We start from the raw sequence: 15,422 nt of genomic DNA on the forward strand, positions 1-15,422 counted from the left end.
ACCTTTGACCTGAGTGACACACGGTCCAGTGTTGTATTTGTAACGTGGGCGTGTGTTTTTTCTGCAGGTCGTGGTCGTGTTCTGCCTCTGGGGCACTGAGGTCAGCCTTGCTTATGTGTTTCAAGCCAGTCGGCCGTCAGAGGGAGGAGACAGCAGCCCGACGCACACAAAAGGTGAGAAACCATGTTCACAGCACCTCCTCTGACATTACTGTTCCATCCAAGATAACTGTGACTGAAGCAGGTGTTCTGAGATCAGGGGTGTCGAACTCAGTCGTGTTTGAACTGAGGGGGGTCAGACCAGTAAAATAATAGGAAAATAACCTATAAATGATAACTCTGTTTTAGTGCAAAGAAGTAAAACAGCAATTTTAACCCATAAAGACCTCAAAATCCCCCAAAACCATCCACTGATGGAACTGTTTAATAGCTGTTGATCCACTAATCCTACTATAATGGTTCTGTGTCCAACGCGTGTCCTGGTGTCCCGATGTTGCACCACGGGAGGGTGCTATCATACAATGACACCACGGGTACAATGCCACTAGTTCTATCAATACATGTGAATAATTGGTGTAAAATGTAGTTTCACCTCAATTATTACACTTGTAAAATGAGCAAAATACTTGAAAATGAGGAAAAAATTAACCAAAAATACTTGAAATATGAGAACAAAGGTTCATGTTTCTCAGAACTACGTATATTGTAAATATTTTTTTGGAAGTAATATCTAGAATAAGTAATATATATAGTGTATTTCAGTATGTCTTGTCATTTTGTATATTGTCAGTATTTTTCAGTATAATTTTATGTACGATTTCTCTCTTTGCACTTTTATCGGCCGCTAAACAGAAACAACCACTAATATTCTATTCTATTCTATTCTATTCTATTCTATTCTATTCTATTCTATTCTATGTAGGACATCAGTGTGTACATTCTGTGTGTTTGCTTCTACAGTATTATGTATCTTTTCCAAACACAGATTGTACAGTTAGTATTTGTTTGTTTTGGGCTGAAACATGCGGTTCATAGTTTCTTTTTTTTTTCTTCAGTGTGTGCTGTTTGCTTTAAGTGGCCTTGAACCTGTAGGTATGATCTATTCCAGTGGTTCTGAACCGGTCCGGATTCAGGACCCACTGCCAACCCCCAGTGACCAGACCAGACCCACATTTATAACAGTTCAACTCCTCAAATGTATTTAATAAACCGATGTTGTGTTTAGAACCTGAGATAATCCAGAATATCACAGTTTGAAAACACAGACCAGTGTAATGATAAACCAAACTGACCAGCAGGTGGCGACAATAAAGAGGGAAATATTCACTTTAACATGAAATTGGGTCCATTTGAACCAAAACTAAACAGTGAACTCAGTTAAAATTAAAAGTTCATTCAGTCACTTATTGAAAAATTCAACCCACTGAGGTTTTGGTCCAGAGGAGGAAAATCCAGATCTGATGGAGTCGCTGTCAGACCTGAGTTTAAACATCATATGAATAGAACCTTTTGGGTCTTCTTTTATGCTCCATGCAAAATAATCAGAATCAGCTTTATTGGCCACGTATGTGAACACATACAAGGAATTTGGCTTTGAGTTTTACATTTCTCACAACATACAGTTCTGACATGAACCCAGAACAACATGAGGACCGAGACACAATATAGACAAACAGTCCACTAGAGACAGAGACAACAATGGGTGGAGATTTACAGTGGATTTACAATGGAATGCAATGTACAGAGTGCAAATTGGAGTTTTTATACAGTGAGTGGATGTGTGGATCTGGGCTATTAAAAAAAAATATATATATATATATATATATATATATATATGTATATATATATATACACACACACACACACACACACACATATAATTGTAGTGCAAATACAGTTTTTTACATAATGCAAATTAGACAGTTTTATAAAGAGTACAGGATCAGTTTATTAACAGTATTAACAGTATATGAACCCAGAAAAAGGCCCCTGGACCCACTGGAAACAGGTCTGGACTAAGGCTGCATGTTTCTGGCAAAAATGTGAATCACGATTCTTTTGCTGAGAATTGAGATCACGATTCTCTGGCAAGATTTTTTTTCACAAAATGTTTATTGCAGCCCTGTCAAGGAAAATGGGTTCTTTTACTTCTGATTGGTGTCTTTCATATCGCTCTGCAAGTAGTCTGGTCACTTATGCAGTGTTTGCTGTGGAAGTGATCTGTTAGTGTGGCTATGTGTAATTTGGGGGGTGGGGTGGGGGGGTGTTGCACGTGCGTGGTTTGGCAGGGGGTGCACGTGCGTGCATTTCGGTCGGTGGGGGTGTGTGGGGGGGCTCAGCTGCACGCACACAGTTTGGCCGGGAGGGGGTGCACATGCACCTTTTACCTTCACTTGTGGTCCCAGTTACTAAGTGACGTCAGCTGATCTGTGAAAGTTTGCAATGCAAAGAAACTTCCCAGCAGCACAATGGAATATTTTAAATATAAAATTTTTGTAGAGGGCGAGACTTTTGATTCTTGGTTAAAGGCCTAGTTATCCTCACCCTTAAAGAAAAGAAAAGGAGAAGAAGAACAGCAACAGAAGTCAGAGAAGTGAAAATGAAAACACACTTGGATCTGGATGACAGAAAAGAAGACCGACATGAGATTAACACCGCCGAATGTGAACCTTAATTGGACACTAGTTCAGGTGGGTGACTCACCACTACCACTGGGGTTTTCATCCATTTCACTCTCTTTACCGCAGGCGTTCCTCCGCTGTCATTCACTCTTTCTTCACTCAATTGCCGCCGACAGCAGCAGGTGCACGTGTTGTAAAGAAGCTTTACCATTGGTTGAGGGAACAGGAGGAGGCGGCGGTTCTGCGTTTGTGGGCATTTGTTTGTAATACAGCCGTGAAATAAAATGCTTAAAAATCCTGCATGTTTAGAAATGAGATTGCATTCATGTCTGAATTGAGATCGCGATCTTTTAACAATTAATTGTGCAGCCCTAGTCTGGACCCACTGGAAACAGGTCTGGACCCACTTTAGGGTCACCACCCACCAGTGGAGACCCACTGCTCTATGTATTGACCCACAGCTGTCCTGTAACGCCTGTTCTTTATCTGACTGTGTTTTCTGTGTGTTCCAGTGGTGTCTGAGTGGGTCAGCTCCGCGGGCTCCTGTAAGGGGAGGTGCTTCGAGCTGGAGGAGGCCAAACCTCCAGGATGCAGATGTGACAATCTGTGTAAAACCTACTACAGCTGCTGCTCCGACTTCGACTTCCACTGCCTGAAAACGGGTCAGACACCCTGGGTGGCCTCCTTCTCTTCCTCCACCTCCTCCTCCACTTCCTCTTCCTCCACCTCTTCCTCCACTTCCTCTTCCTCCACCTCTTCCTCCACCTCCTCCTCTTCCTCCATCCTCCTCTTCCTCCTCCTCTTCCTCCATCTACCTCTTCATCATCCTCCACCTCCTCCTCCCCCTCCTCCTCTTCCGCCTCCTCCTCGTCTTCCTCCTCCTCGTCCTCCTCCTTTTCCTCTTCCTGCACCTCCTCATCATCCTCCCCCTCCTCCTCCCCCATCTCCTTTTCTGCCTCCTCCCTCTCTTCCACCTCCCTCCTCCTCCACCTCCTCGTCCACCTCCTCCTCTTCCTCCACCTCCTCCTTCTCCTCTTCCACCTTCCTCTTCCTCCTCCTCCTTATCCACATCCTCATCCTCCTCATCTTCCTCCTCCCCCTCTTCCTCCTCCTCCACCTCCACCTCCTCTTCCTCCTCCTCCTCCTCCTCCTCTTCACTGTCCTTATGTCAGAGCCTCTGTCAGTGAGGTTCTGGATCTCCTCCTGATCCACAGTCTGATATGACACACGTCTGGTACAAGCAGAGGTTTTTATCATGGAATGAATGATGTGTGATACAGTCAAAGCCTCTTATTCCACTGTTGGTTCATTTCAGATTCACATTATTGTCACCTTCCTAAAATAATTGCCCAGGATGTTTTTTGACAAAATAACTTTTAGGCCAATGCCGGTCCGCCAAAGGGTCCAATCTGGTCTGTGGGATGAATTTGTGAAATACAAAAATGACACTGAAAATATTAACAATAAATGGTGCTAAAAATCAAGTTAGTTCAGGTTCCAATATGATCTAAAGTGGGTCAGACCAGTAAAATAATAACAGAATAATCTATAAATAATGGCAGCTACAAATGTTTCTTTGTTTTAGTGTTACTTAAAAATGTTTAAATTTACAAACCATCCTTTTACAAAAAACGTGAAAAACCTGAACAAATATGACCAACCTGAAACATCTTAAATTAACCATCTACACTAACGAGCCTCAAGCGTTTTTCTGTTGTTTTTAATAATGTTGTGTTTTGCTTTAGTTGAAAACAGCCTCCTGAGTGTACGTCCCCTGTAGGTTTAAATACTGTCATGTTTAGACTGTTGTAATTAACTGTCTGTGTGGGTTTATCGGTCTCAGGGGGGGGGTTTGAGTGCACACAGGATCGATGTGGAGAGGAGAGGAACGAAGACCACGCCTGTCACTGCTCAGAGGACTGTCTGGAGAAAGGAGACTGCTGCTCCAACTACAAATCACTGTGCCACGGTACCCCACCTCAGCCTTTACACTGACGTTAACAGCTTACAAACAGCCTCTGTGACGCTGAAATGACTGTCAATGTGTCCTTTATCGTTGAGGTGAGACTTCATGGGTTCAGGAAGACTGTGAGGAGATCAAAACGGCAGAGTGTCCTGCAGGGTGAGACTCCAACACATATGCACACTTGGATCACTTTAACACACCCACAGCCACTTATGTAGCAGTTCACACTAGGGCTGCACGATTTTGGCAAAAAATAAAATCCCGATATTTTTTCCTCTGAAAACTGGAATTTTGATTTTTGGGTTAAACTGCAAAAGACAACAGAAATCAGCATGTCGTTTTCGTGAGCAGCCCACAATGCGAGGCACTGCTCCCTACCTCAAATCACATGATGAACCCACAGAAGTTTTATTTTTTTATTTTTTGTCATTAAAGCTTTATTGAATGAAGCAGAATATACAAACAATATATACAACAAGAAAATAACATAACCAGGTTCCCAGGGGGAGTACACTACAGTACAATGTCCAAATCAGAGCAAATACTGATGGTTTATAGCCTTTTTGTTTCCAGATTTACCTAACAGCTTTAAATAAAGTTCAACATCTTTCCAAAAATAAATACTATTTGGTTTTGTGTAAGTCAGTGACAGGCATCAGTCGTGCATGCGTGGACCTTTTAATATGAGTGATCCCCATGCGGATCCATTTCAACTGGGGGATCCGTGGACTTGGAGGGGTTATATTCCCGGAACTGGTGGATGTGTGTGGGCAGAGGGCTGTCTGGGCTACTCTGCTGAGGCTGCTGACCCTGCCACCCGGACCCAGATCCGGATCGGAAGAAGACTGTGCTGTATGGATCCAGGACAAAGTAAGATGAGTGATCCCCATACAGTTATATTTCAAATGGGGGATCTGTGCGTGAAGCCACAGCTTACATTGCTGTAAGTACTGCGTACTCATTAACAGACTTAACGTCCATGGTCATTACACAGACTTCTGTGAAAGGCCGCTGTCACAGATAGGAGGAGGAGCCTATGGTAGCCCACAGGCGCGTGGCCTGGAAGCACGAGAAACATGAAATTGATTTGACAATTTCCCTTTTTTAAAAATCGTCCTAATTAAACTATTATACTTGTTTTGTGCGTAAAGAGAAGAGGTTTTTTTCCTCCCAAAACTATTTTTGAATTTTGCTGGTCAGCAAATACTGAATTTCACAGTAGGAACTAATTATATCTCTGCCCTGGACTACTTGTATACAGTCGTATAAAACGGGCATGTGCACACATAGGGCCCAAAGAGGGCTTGAGCCCCTGCGCTTTTTGCCCCGTTGAAAAAGTGCCCTTTTTATATTTTTTAAAATAAAGAAATTCCTGTTCTGCATAGGGATGTAAAAGAAAACGGCAGTATAAGAACTCCACAGTTATCTACTGTACGCAGGTCCTTGTAATGGTGTGTCCCAGTATTGAATGTGTGTTGAGTCTAAAGCCACTTCTCTGTCCACTGTTTATCATTGAGGGGCGGGGCTTCCCCACACAGCACGCTCACATGCAAAGAGAGAGAGAGAGAGAGTACCCTTGCATCCTTATGATTTATCTCCATTTATTCTAATATTATCCTGTGTATTTTGCCTTTTTTCTGGGATTATCAGGTCTTTTCCTGTATTTAATTCATTGATCATCAGTCAATTCCCAAAATAATTTTTCATGCCTATTTAATCTGTCTAAGTGATTTATCAACATTCATTGTATTATTATTATTCTCTTTATTTTTGTGAAAATCAGGTGTTTTCCTATATTTTATTCAATGCTCATGTAGATGTTCATTAAAGTTCAGATTAAAGTTCAGGGTTATTATATCAGAAACAGAGAAAACTGAAGAAAAACTGACTTTTTCAGTCCAATCTAATATAAACCCAGTGTGTCCATCCACTGTCACTGATCCAACTGTGGGTTTTACTGGTGTTTTACGTGTATTGATAGAATTAATGGATCAACACTTATTAAACATCTTATATCAGTAGATGCTTTTGGTCGATGGTGGATGTTTGGGTCTTTGAATGTTAAATGAACAATAATATTAAATACACAGTTGGCGCAGTTGCTTTTGTACAACACAATATTTAAACAATAAGGTTCTTTTTCCCGTAAAACAAACCAAAAAATGCAAAAAAACAACTGTTTCTGTGGAATGCAGGCGTGATTTTACATTGATAGAATCTAAAAAAGCCACTAAAACACTTCCATACATGAGATTTATTCAGAATATGACTTTACATCATCATTAATCAGAAGAAAGCGTGACTTTACCACAATACTTAATCATAAAGGAAGCATAAACCAAGTACATCCATCCACTTCAACTCAATCTTCACTTCAACTGTATTTTACACCAGTTATTTACATGTACTGATAGGATGAGTTGGTCAGCAGGTATTAAACAGTTTACATCACCAGATGGTTTAGGTTTTTGAGATTTAACGGACTAAATACAGGCTTCTGGATGGTATGAAACAATGAACTTGCCTCCTCGGGTATTTTGCTCATTTTGTGTTTGTTCATTTTTATGCCATATTTCAAGGTTTTCCGGTTAATTTTTTCCTCATTTTTCAAGTATTTTGCTCATTTTACTCTCATTTTACAAGTGTTTGTACATTTTATCCTTCGAATAACTGAGGTGAAACTGCATTTTACACCAATTATTTACATGTACGGATAGGATTAGTGGATCAACAGGTATTAAACAGTTTATATCAGTAGATGGTTGCGGTTGCTAGTGAATGTTTGTGTGTTTATGGGTTAAATAATGCACTGATCAAAGGTGTAGGACATGTTCCTCACAAGGTTCTAACAGTTTTGGATTTTTCATTATAGTTTAGTTTTATTTAGTTTCAACTTTTTTTTCTCTAATTCAGTTAGTTTTGATTCGTTTTTAGAGCAGGTTTGCTAGTTTTTATAAATTTTCATTTTTTTCTAAATACTTAGTTGTAGTTTAGTTGTAGTTCAGTGGTCTCTTTTCTCTTCTTCTCTGTGCTCCTATTCAAATCAATCCCAGACAGGACTCTGCTGCTTTAGTCTCCATGTTTCCAGGTAGAGTGGGGACCAGAAGACGACTGGAAACCACAAGTGAACACAAGTGACGGAGCAAAAAGTGTCGTATGGAGACAGCACAGAAAATTGCTAAGAGCGAAATAAATCAATTTCGTATCAATCCAACATTGACAAAGATGAAAATGAAGGGAATTTTATCCATAATTTTTATACGTTTTAGGTAGTTTTGTAAACGCACAATACAGTTTCAGCTAGTTAACATTTTTTTCTTTTAATTATAGTTTTTATTTACTTCAGTTAACGTAAATGTTTTTTCAATTCTAGTTTTTGTCATTTCGTTAGTTGTCGTTAACAATAATAACCTTGGTTCCTCATAGGCGTTTCAACCTCCACCCTAAACCTAACATAATCCGTAATGATAGCGTTTTTAATTAAATAACAGTTGAATGTCATCTTTGTCGTCTCAGGTTCATCCGTCCTCCTCTCATCATGCTCTCCGTCGACGGCTTCAGAGCCTCGTACCTGAAGAAAAGCAAATCTGTCATCCCCACCTTACAGAAACTCAGTACGTGTCCTCCTGTCCCCTGCAGATCTGTAGGAGTCAGAAACAGACAGAATATGGAGTCGTACAGGTGTCAACGTGTTCACCTACTTGTCATTATCATGTTCACTGTCAGGGTCATGTGGAACATCAGCACCATACATGAGACCAGTTTATCCATCCAAGACCTTCCCAAATCTGTACACTCTGGCCACGGTAAGGACCTACATGTCAACCCTTTAACCTCTGATTAAAGGTAAAGGTTCACATATTAACCCTTTAACCTCTGATTAAAGGTAAAGGTTCACATATTAAAGTATATATGTGAGCTCTCTCTTTCTCTCTCCAGGGTCTGTACCCAGAGTCCCACGGGATTGTGGGAAACACCATGCATGACCCAGTGTTTAATGCCACCTTCAGCCTGCGGACCAGAGAGAAACTGAACCACCGCTGGTGGGGGGGGCAGCCGGTCAGTGAACGCCACTGGTTCTCCAGTACTAACTTAAGTACCAAGGCCAGAAGGGTTTAAGCCTTAAACCCGGTTTAACCCTTAAAGACCCACAACTGTCGGGGGCGGCTGTGGCTCGGGTGGTAGAGCGGGTCGTCCAATAACCGAAGGGTTGGCGGTTCGAATCCCACCTCTGTCCTAGTCAGTCTGTTGTGTCCTTGGGCAAGACACTTCACCCTCCCTGCCTCCAGTGCCACCCACACTGGTGTATGAATGTTTGGTGGTGGTCAGAGGGGCAAATTGGCAGCCACGCTTCTGTCAGCCTGTCCCAGCTGTGGCTACAGATGTAGTTTACCACCACCAGAGTGTGAATGTGAGAGCGAATGAATAATGGGTCAATAATGTAAAGCGCTTTGGGTGTCTAGAAAAGCGCTATATAAATCCAATCCGTTATTATTATTAAATCTAATCCATTGTCTAATCTGTCGTAATTTACAAATTAGTTAAACATAAGGAAAGTAACACTGGGTCGTTATGGGTTAAATCCCATTGTTTTGATGATTTAAGAGTCACTAGTATTCTAAACATGATCATTTGTGTAATTTCTTTCCAAATGTTTGTATTTGATACAGTTGTGATTTTTGACGTTGCTGTTGATGGGTAACCTCTGGTCTTTTCTGCCTCACAGATCTGGATCACGGCAGAGAAACAAGGAGTGAAAGCAGGGACGTTCTTCTGGCCTTGGTACTTAAGTTAGTACTGGAGAACCTTTCAATAGTTTCAGATACTGACCCCAGATCTGCACCGGTAACTTTAACCTTCTCAGACCCAGCTATGGGTTTTCTGTCCACATTTGTGGACAAGAGTTTCACAACTTTATACAAAAAAAAAGAAAAGAAAACTGTCCACCACAAAGGACATTCCATAAAAAATTTAAAAACTGCATCTGAAAAAACTGTTGCATCAAGATGTTTCCAGTATAGGCACTTATTTAATAAAAACCAAAAAAAGCTGGTGCTTTGCTGACATTTCCTGGGTCTTAGGAGGTGAAAGCCCACCTGGTCTGAGTGGCAGCCTCACGGCTGACAGTTGTACGAGAAAAGATCGGCAGATTTGAAAAGACAAGATGAATCAGGTCAGGGGTGTCAAACATGTGGCCCACTGCCCAAAACCAGCCCACCGAGGGTTCCAAAACCCCCCCTTCAGTGAAAATATTACACTGAACACAACGTGATCTCAAGTCAAATAACAGCATAATAAGCTCTATATGTGGATAAAATAACACTGAATTATTAAAATATTTACATTTACAAACTATTATTTAACATTAAAGTGTGAATAACCTGAACAAATATGAACAACCTGAAACTTCTGAAGAAAAATTAAGAGATTAGGGGTAGGAGTATGTAAGTTTTTACTTGTTCCTACTCCTTTTCAAGCATGTTTAATTTTATTTATTTGAATTTTATTTAAATATTTATTTATCTTTTGTTTACTTATCAACCTTTTGTGTATCATTACTGATATTTTGATGATAAGTTAACGCAAAATATTGTTAAAATTGCACTTATTTTTTCTTTAGAGGTGTGCGCGGGTTGGTCTGCATTTTTCTGAACGACAGCAGAGACAGATCCATGTCAGACAGGAGGTTCATTTGCATATCCATGACCTCATCATCACGAGGCGTTAGTTACAACTCGAGGCCAGCGACAACACACACACATAGACAATACATCCACACACTCAAGTACAACGGAGGCCATTGAAGCTTCAAAGCAGCTGACGCCCTGAGCTCTGCAGAAACGAATCAAAGGGAAAAGTAGAAGACAGCTTGAATTAATCAGATTTACAGACTTTTAAAGACTACGTCAGAGTACTTTGTGTTTGTGCTGGAATTAGTGGACGTAAACAGTAAAGAGAGAATACAGAAGCATCGCATAGGAAAGATTAGTGCCAAAACTATTGCACCCCCCCCCCCCCCCCCCCCAGCCCCACCATTCCGACAACGATGGACCGCTAATCCCCCCCGCTCCGCACCCCCCTCCATATGGACTGCTAGTCCCCCATTCCGACAAGGACGGACTGCTAACTGTAGCTGTCATTAACAAGGATTAAGGTTTACGATTTATGCAGTATGACTTTTTAATCGCACTATTGAGAATTTATTCTTGAAATATTATGACTTAATTCTCATTAAAGTATGACATTAGTTTCATTAAACTATGAGTTTTATTAAAACTACAACTTTATTCTCATAGTATTATGACTTAAATCTTGTAGTGACAAGTGTTTTTATTTTTCCGATGTGGCCCAATACACCGTCGTTGTTTTAGCGCACCGAAAAATCACATAAAAGTCATGAAATCCCAGTAGGAAAAAGTTAAATTTTTTAATGTTGTTCTTCAAAGCCATGTTTATATAGAGATTCTAGTGGTCTGAGTGCCGTGATGTTTGCTAATGAATATTGAGAGAATAACACTATTTCTATGTGATGACGTGTTAATTTAACCGTTTTATAACTTTGCGATAACGGCATAAACCTCCATTCTCTGCCTCTGTAGTTCAGAGTAGAGCTGATGGATGTTCCTGTATTAATGATCCATCTGTTTCTTATTTCCAGGGTCATTCCTCTGGAGAGGAGGATTCTAACCATCCTACGGTGGCTGCATCTGCCTGACAATGAACGGTAGGTGTTACTGTGGCGGAATCGAACCCACAAACTTAGCCTGTGGTCTTGCCCTTTACTGGAGTTCAATTGTACCTTGACTTACGAGTTGAATTCGTTCCCTGACCAAGTTCATAACTCAATTTACTCGTATGTCAAATCAATTTTCCCAGTTTAAATTAATTGAAATGCCGTTAATCTGTTCCAGCCCCAAAATACCAGCCCAGTTTCAGCCCTTGGGATGGGAATCGAGAACCGGTTCTTTTTGAGAACCGGATCCCAGTAGCTCGATTCCTTGGAATAGTTTGCCTACTTAACGATTCTGCTTATCGATTCCGCCTTCGTTGTGCATATGCGCGATGACGTCACGTGTACGCTGCATTGTTTTGGTCAGAACGTAGCCTCCATGGTGTTGAGGCAGAAACGGTCTAAAAAGACGACACCAGGTCCAAACAGACGACACCAGGTCCACTGGAACACTGTCAAAGCTTCCATCTCTTCAAAAAGACTGTGTGTGCTTGGGCTGTGTTCAAGAGAGTTCAGATGAGCTCAGTGGACGGTTTATCTCGTTTCCTGACCTCACATCGCTCTGAGGACATTTCATGGTAAAAGAACATGAGGCTTTTTTTTTTTTTTTACGTCTCCCCAGACCGTATGTTTACGCTGTGCATTCAGAGCAGCCGGATACCTTCGGACATCGCCTCGGCCCACTTAGCAGCGAGGTGAGTGTCAAACATACGGCCCATGGGCCAAAACTGGCCCGCCAAAGGGTCCCATCCGATCTATGAGATGAATTAATGACATGCAAAAAAATTACACAGAAAATATCAAGAATTATTTTAATTCAGGGACCACATTCAGACTGATATGATCTAAAGTGAATCAGAACTAGTTCCTCTGACATTTTCCTCCTCAAATGTTTTCAGTGTAAACCTTAAACCCTCTATTTTACAACCCAATAATTGGAGGAAAAAAATATTTAATCAGACCTAAATAGAAAGAGTTTAGACAAATGTCAGCGTCACAGATGGACAACAAAAGAAAATATCAAATTAAACATTTTTTATTTCAATTATCAACATCATATACATTTATTTACAATATTTACAACATACAAATAATAATAACATTATATTCAAATGTATTTTGCATAGATATATGCATTTATGAATTTTAAACACTGTGTTTAGAATATGACATAAATAATGTAATTGTCAAATATCAATGTATTTGGAATAAATGTAGTTTATTTATGAAAGTTTATCAAATGAACCCAGAATGACGAAACTAAACTGGGTCACTTTACAAACATTCACACTCATAAAACTCCTCACATTTTTTTTTTCCAGAAATTTATTCTCATTTCAAAATACATTTTCCTGAAAATATAAGTAATTACTTACCCAAAAATATAAGTTTGGTGTAGATTATTGTAATTTAATTTTTTGGACCAGATGTTAACCTTTCCTTGACTTCGCCCAAATGTGGGGGTTTTTTGCGGTTCATAATCTGACTAGTTACAGGGTTCCCACAGGGTCTTAAAAAGTCCTAAAAATCTTGAATTTACAAATCTGCATTTCATACCTTAAGTCTTTAAAAGGTGTTAAATTTGGTATGGTACATGGTAAATGTCCATTTTACCATGGTAGGTCTTCAGTTATGTTACCATAAACGTGTTGTCTATATTGTGTTTAAATGTTTCTGTTAAATGTTCAAGCTGCGAGAAAGTAACGTTAGTCGACCCACAGTGAGAAATGACTCAGAATCAAGGCGTTGGAGTAAATAAATATATTTATCTAAATTGTAGGAGTCACGAATTTTTGCCAGTATGGGCGTGAAATGGACTGTGACATGGGCATTAAGTTCTGTCCTAAGTCGTTTTAAAAAGTCTTACGTTTAAGCTGTATGAACCCTCAGTTGTCACAGTAGTCGACTATTGAATTAGTGGTTCGTTTCAGGCCTGATGTAATTGGACTATTATCATAGTTTCTTATTTTACTGGTCTGACCCACCTCAGATCAGATTGGTCTGAATGTGGAACCTGAACAGATACAGATGTAACTTCCCTTTTTCCCCTTTATCCTGTGTCTGTAGCTGGACAACCCTCTGAGGGAGATCGATAACATCATCGGTCAGCTGATGAACGGGCTCAAACAGATGAATCTGCATCGATGCGTCAACGTCATCATCGTAGGGGATCACGGTACAGACTCCTGACATGCAGAATGCTTCTTTTCCCTGTCCTGAACTGAACAGATAGTTCATTTAAAGCTTCATTTACCCAGTTCTGGAGGTTTTCCCACAGGTGAACAGGTCTGTTCTGTATGACCAGTCGCTGTTTCCTTTTGTCTCCAAAGTCTTGGCATAAAAAACACTAACTCTCTGCATGAACAGGCGGGTCAGTGTCAAACCTGTGTGCTTATGGGTGTTTTCCCCTCATCTCTGCCTGTCAGGTATGGAGGAGGCCCACTGTGAGAGGACAGAGTTTCTCAGCAGCTACCCCCTCAACATCGATGAGATCACGCTGATTCCCGGATCTCTGGGCAGAATACGACCCCGCGACCCCAAATCCACCACATGTACGTCCACCGCTGCCGCCGTCGCACCTAAACTCAGACTTATTCAGCTCATAATTAGTGTTTGTTTGTTTTTGTTTTCCCAGATGACCCTAAAGTAGTGGTGGCAAACCTCACTGTAAGTACAAGCCCAGCGTGCTGTTTGTCTGAGTGGGAGGGCTCAGGCCGTTCACCTCATGCTCTCTGTTGTTTCAGTGTAAAATGCCCACGCAGCACTTTAAACCGTACCTGAAGCAGCATTTACCCAAGCGGCTTCACTACGCCAACAACCGCAGGATCGAAGACGTGCACCTGCTGATGGAGAGGAAGTGGCACATCGCCAAGTGAGCGCAAGTCTTAGAATGTTTGACACACTGTTTGTTTGTTTGTTTGGAATTTGAAACCCGAAACAGCAAAAAAAACTAAGATAAAAAAAACATATTCAAAACGGAGCCGCCCCCCCACCCTTTTGCCCATCTTTATCTACTGGACACAAACTCCCATGATCCACAAAATGATTCCAAAATATTACACATATCAAAAATAAACTGTCCACGCCTGTATACATGATACACACTATCATAGTTCATTATTCATAATCCTATGATACACATCTATATAATAACTATATAATAATACACTATATTTTCACCCTTTCATTCATAAATTATGAAAAAAGTATCTAGATTTTTTTTAGATTGATTTTATTTCTCAAAATTAGACTAAAGTTGAAATGCATTTAATTTTTCTTTTTTTTTAAATATGGTTTTATTAAGAAGTTATTTAACCTCCTGAGACCCAGGAAACGACAAGTTTGGGCTTGAACTATTTTAATTAAATAATTGCAGATATTGGAAACATGATGCAACAGTTTTTTCAGATGCTTTTTTTCTTTTCTTTTTTTTTTTTTTTTAATGGAATGTCTTTTGCGGTGGGCAATTTTTTTTTTTTTTGAAATAAAACTGTGAACCTGTTGTCCAGTCTTGGACAGTAAACCCATGTCTGGGTCTGAGGAGGTTCAGTTTATCAGATCCCAGATCAGTCCACATTCTCCAACTCAGATGATCCTTTAGTTCATTATATGTCCGAGGATCTATACAGACTGAACCCTTGTGGGGTGGAAGGAACATACCTTTAGAACCCTTTGGAACGTCAGTTAAACTATGGTTCCATAAACATGGGCGTCATGTATGAAAGGGTTAATCAGTTCCTCTATGGCATTCATTTATTAAAACAAGTCTATGTTTTTCCAGAATAAGTTGATTAAAATGACAAATTTATGGATCCTTTTCTTTGACTGATATCCCTCTAGATTATACGGCAGAGTGACTGTATGTGCTGCTTTTTACCATTTATGGTATTGTAGTTCGTTTTGTGTTTTTTTTTTTTTCTTACCATTGTCAGTTAAACTATGTGTCCACAAATGTGGACTTCACATGTGAAAGGGTTAATACATTCTACAGTGTTATAATATTAAAGAATAATTATGTATTCATAATATAATGATACTAATACACATTATAATACATTATTTATAATACATTATTTATAATTGTATAATATAATGAATACTCATAT

At 40.1% G+C, this 15,422-nt stretch overlaps 1 protein-coding gene across 1 annotated transcript in view; it reads left to right on the top strand.

Moving 5' to 3' along the window:
• LOC115428443 (ectonucleotide pyrophosphatase/phosphodiesterase family member 2-like) overlaps positions 1 to 15,422 on the top strand; it is an 89,431-nt gene that overhangs the window by 9,149 nt on the left and 64,860 nt on the right. The window contains 14 exon segments of the mRNA XM_030147492.1: positions 68 to 173; positions 3,133 to 3,282; positions 4,464 to 4,589; positions 4,682 to 4,742; positions 8,103 to 8,200; positions 8,313 to 8,392; positions 8,526 to 8,645; positions 9,313 to 9,368; positions 11,245 to 11,310; positions 11,939 to 12,011; positions 13,384 to 13,492; positions 13,743 to 13,868; positions 13,952 to 13,983; positions 14,061 to 14,188. Of these exon segments, the coding sequence (XP_030003352.1) occupies positions 68 to 173; positions 3,133 to 3,282; positions 4,464 to 4,589; positions 4,682 to 4,742; positions 8,103 to 8,200; positions 8,313 to 8,392; positions 8,526 to 8,645; positions 9,313 to 9,368; positions 11,245 to 11,310; positions 11,939 to 12,011; positions 13,384 to 13,492; positions 13,743 to 13,868; positions 13,952 to 13,983; positions 14,061 to 14,188 (1,331 nt within the window).

The sequence above is a fragment of the Sphaeramia orbicularis genome, chromosome 11 (genome assembly GCF_902148855.1).
Source record: "Sphaeramia orbicularis chromosome 11, fSphaOr1.1, whole genome shotgun sequence".
Taxonomy (NCBI): domain Eukaryota; kingdom Metazoa; phylum Chordata; class Actinopteri; order Kurtiformes; family Apogonidae; genus Sphaeramia; species Sphaeramia orbicularis.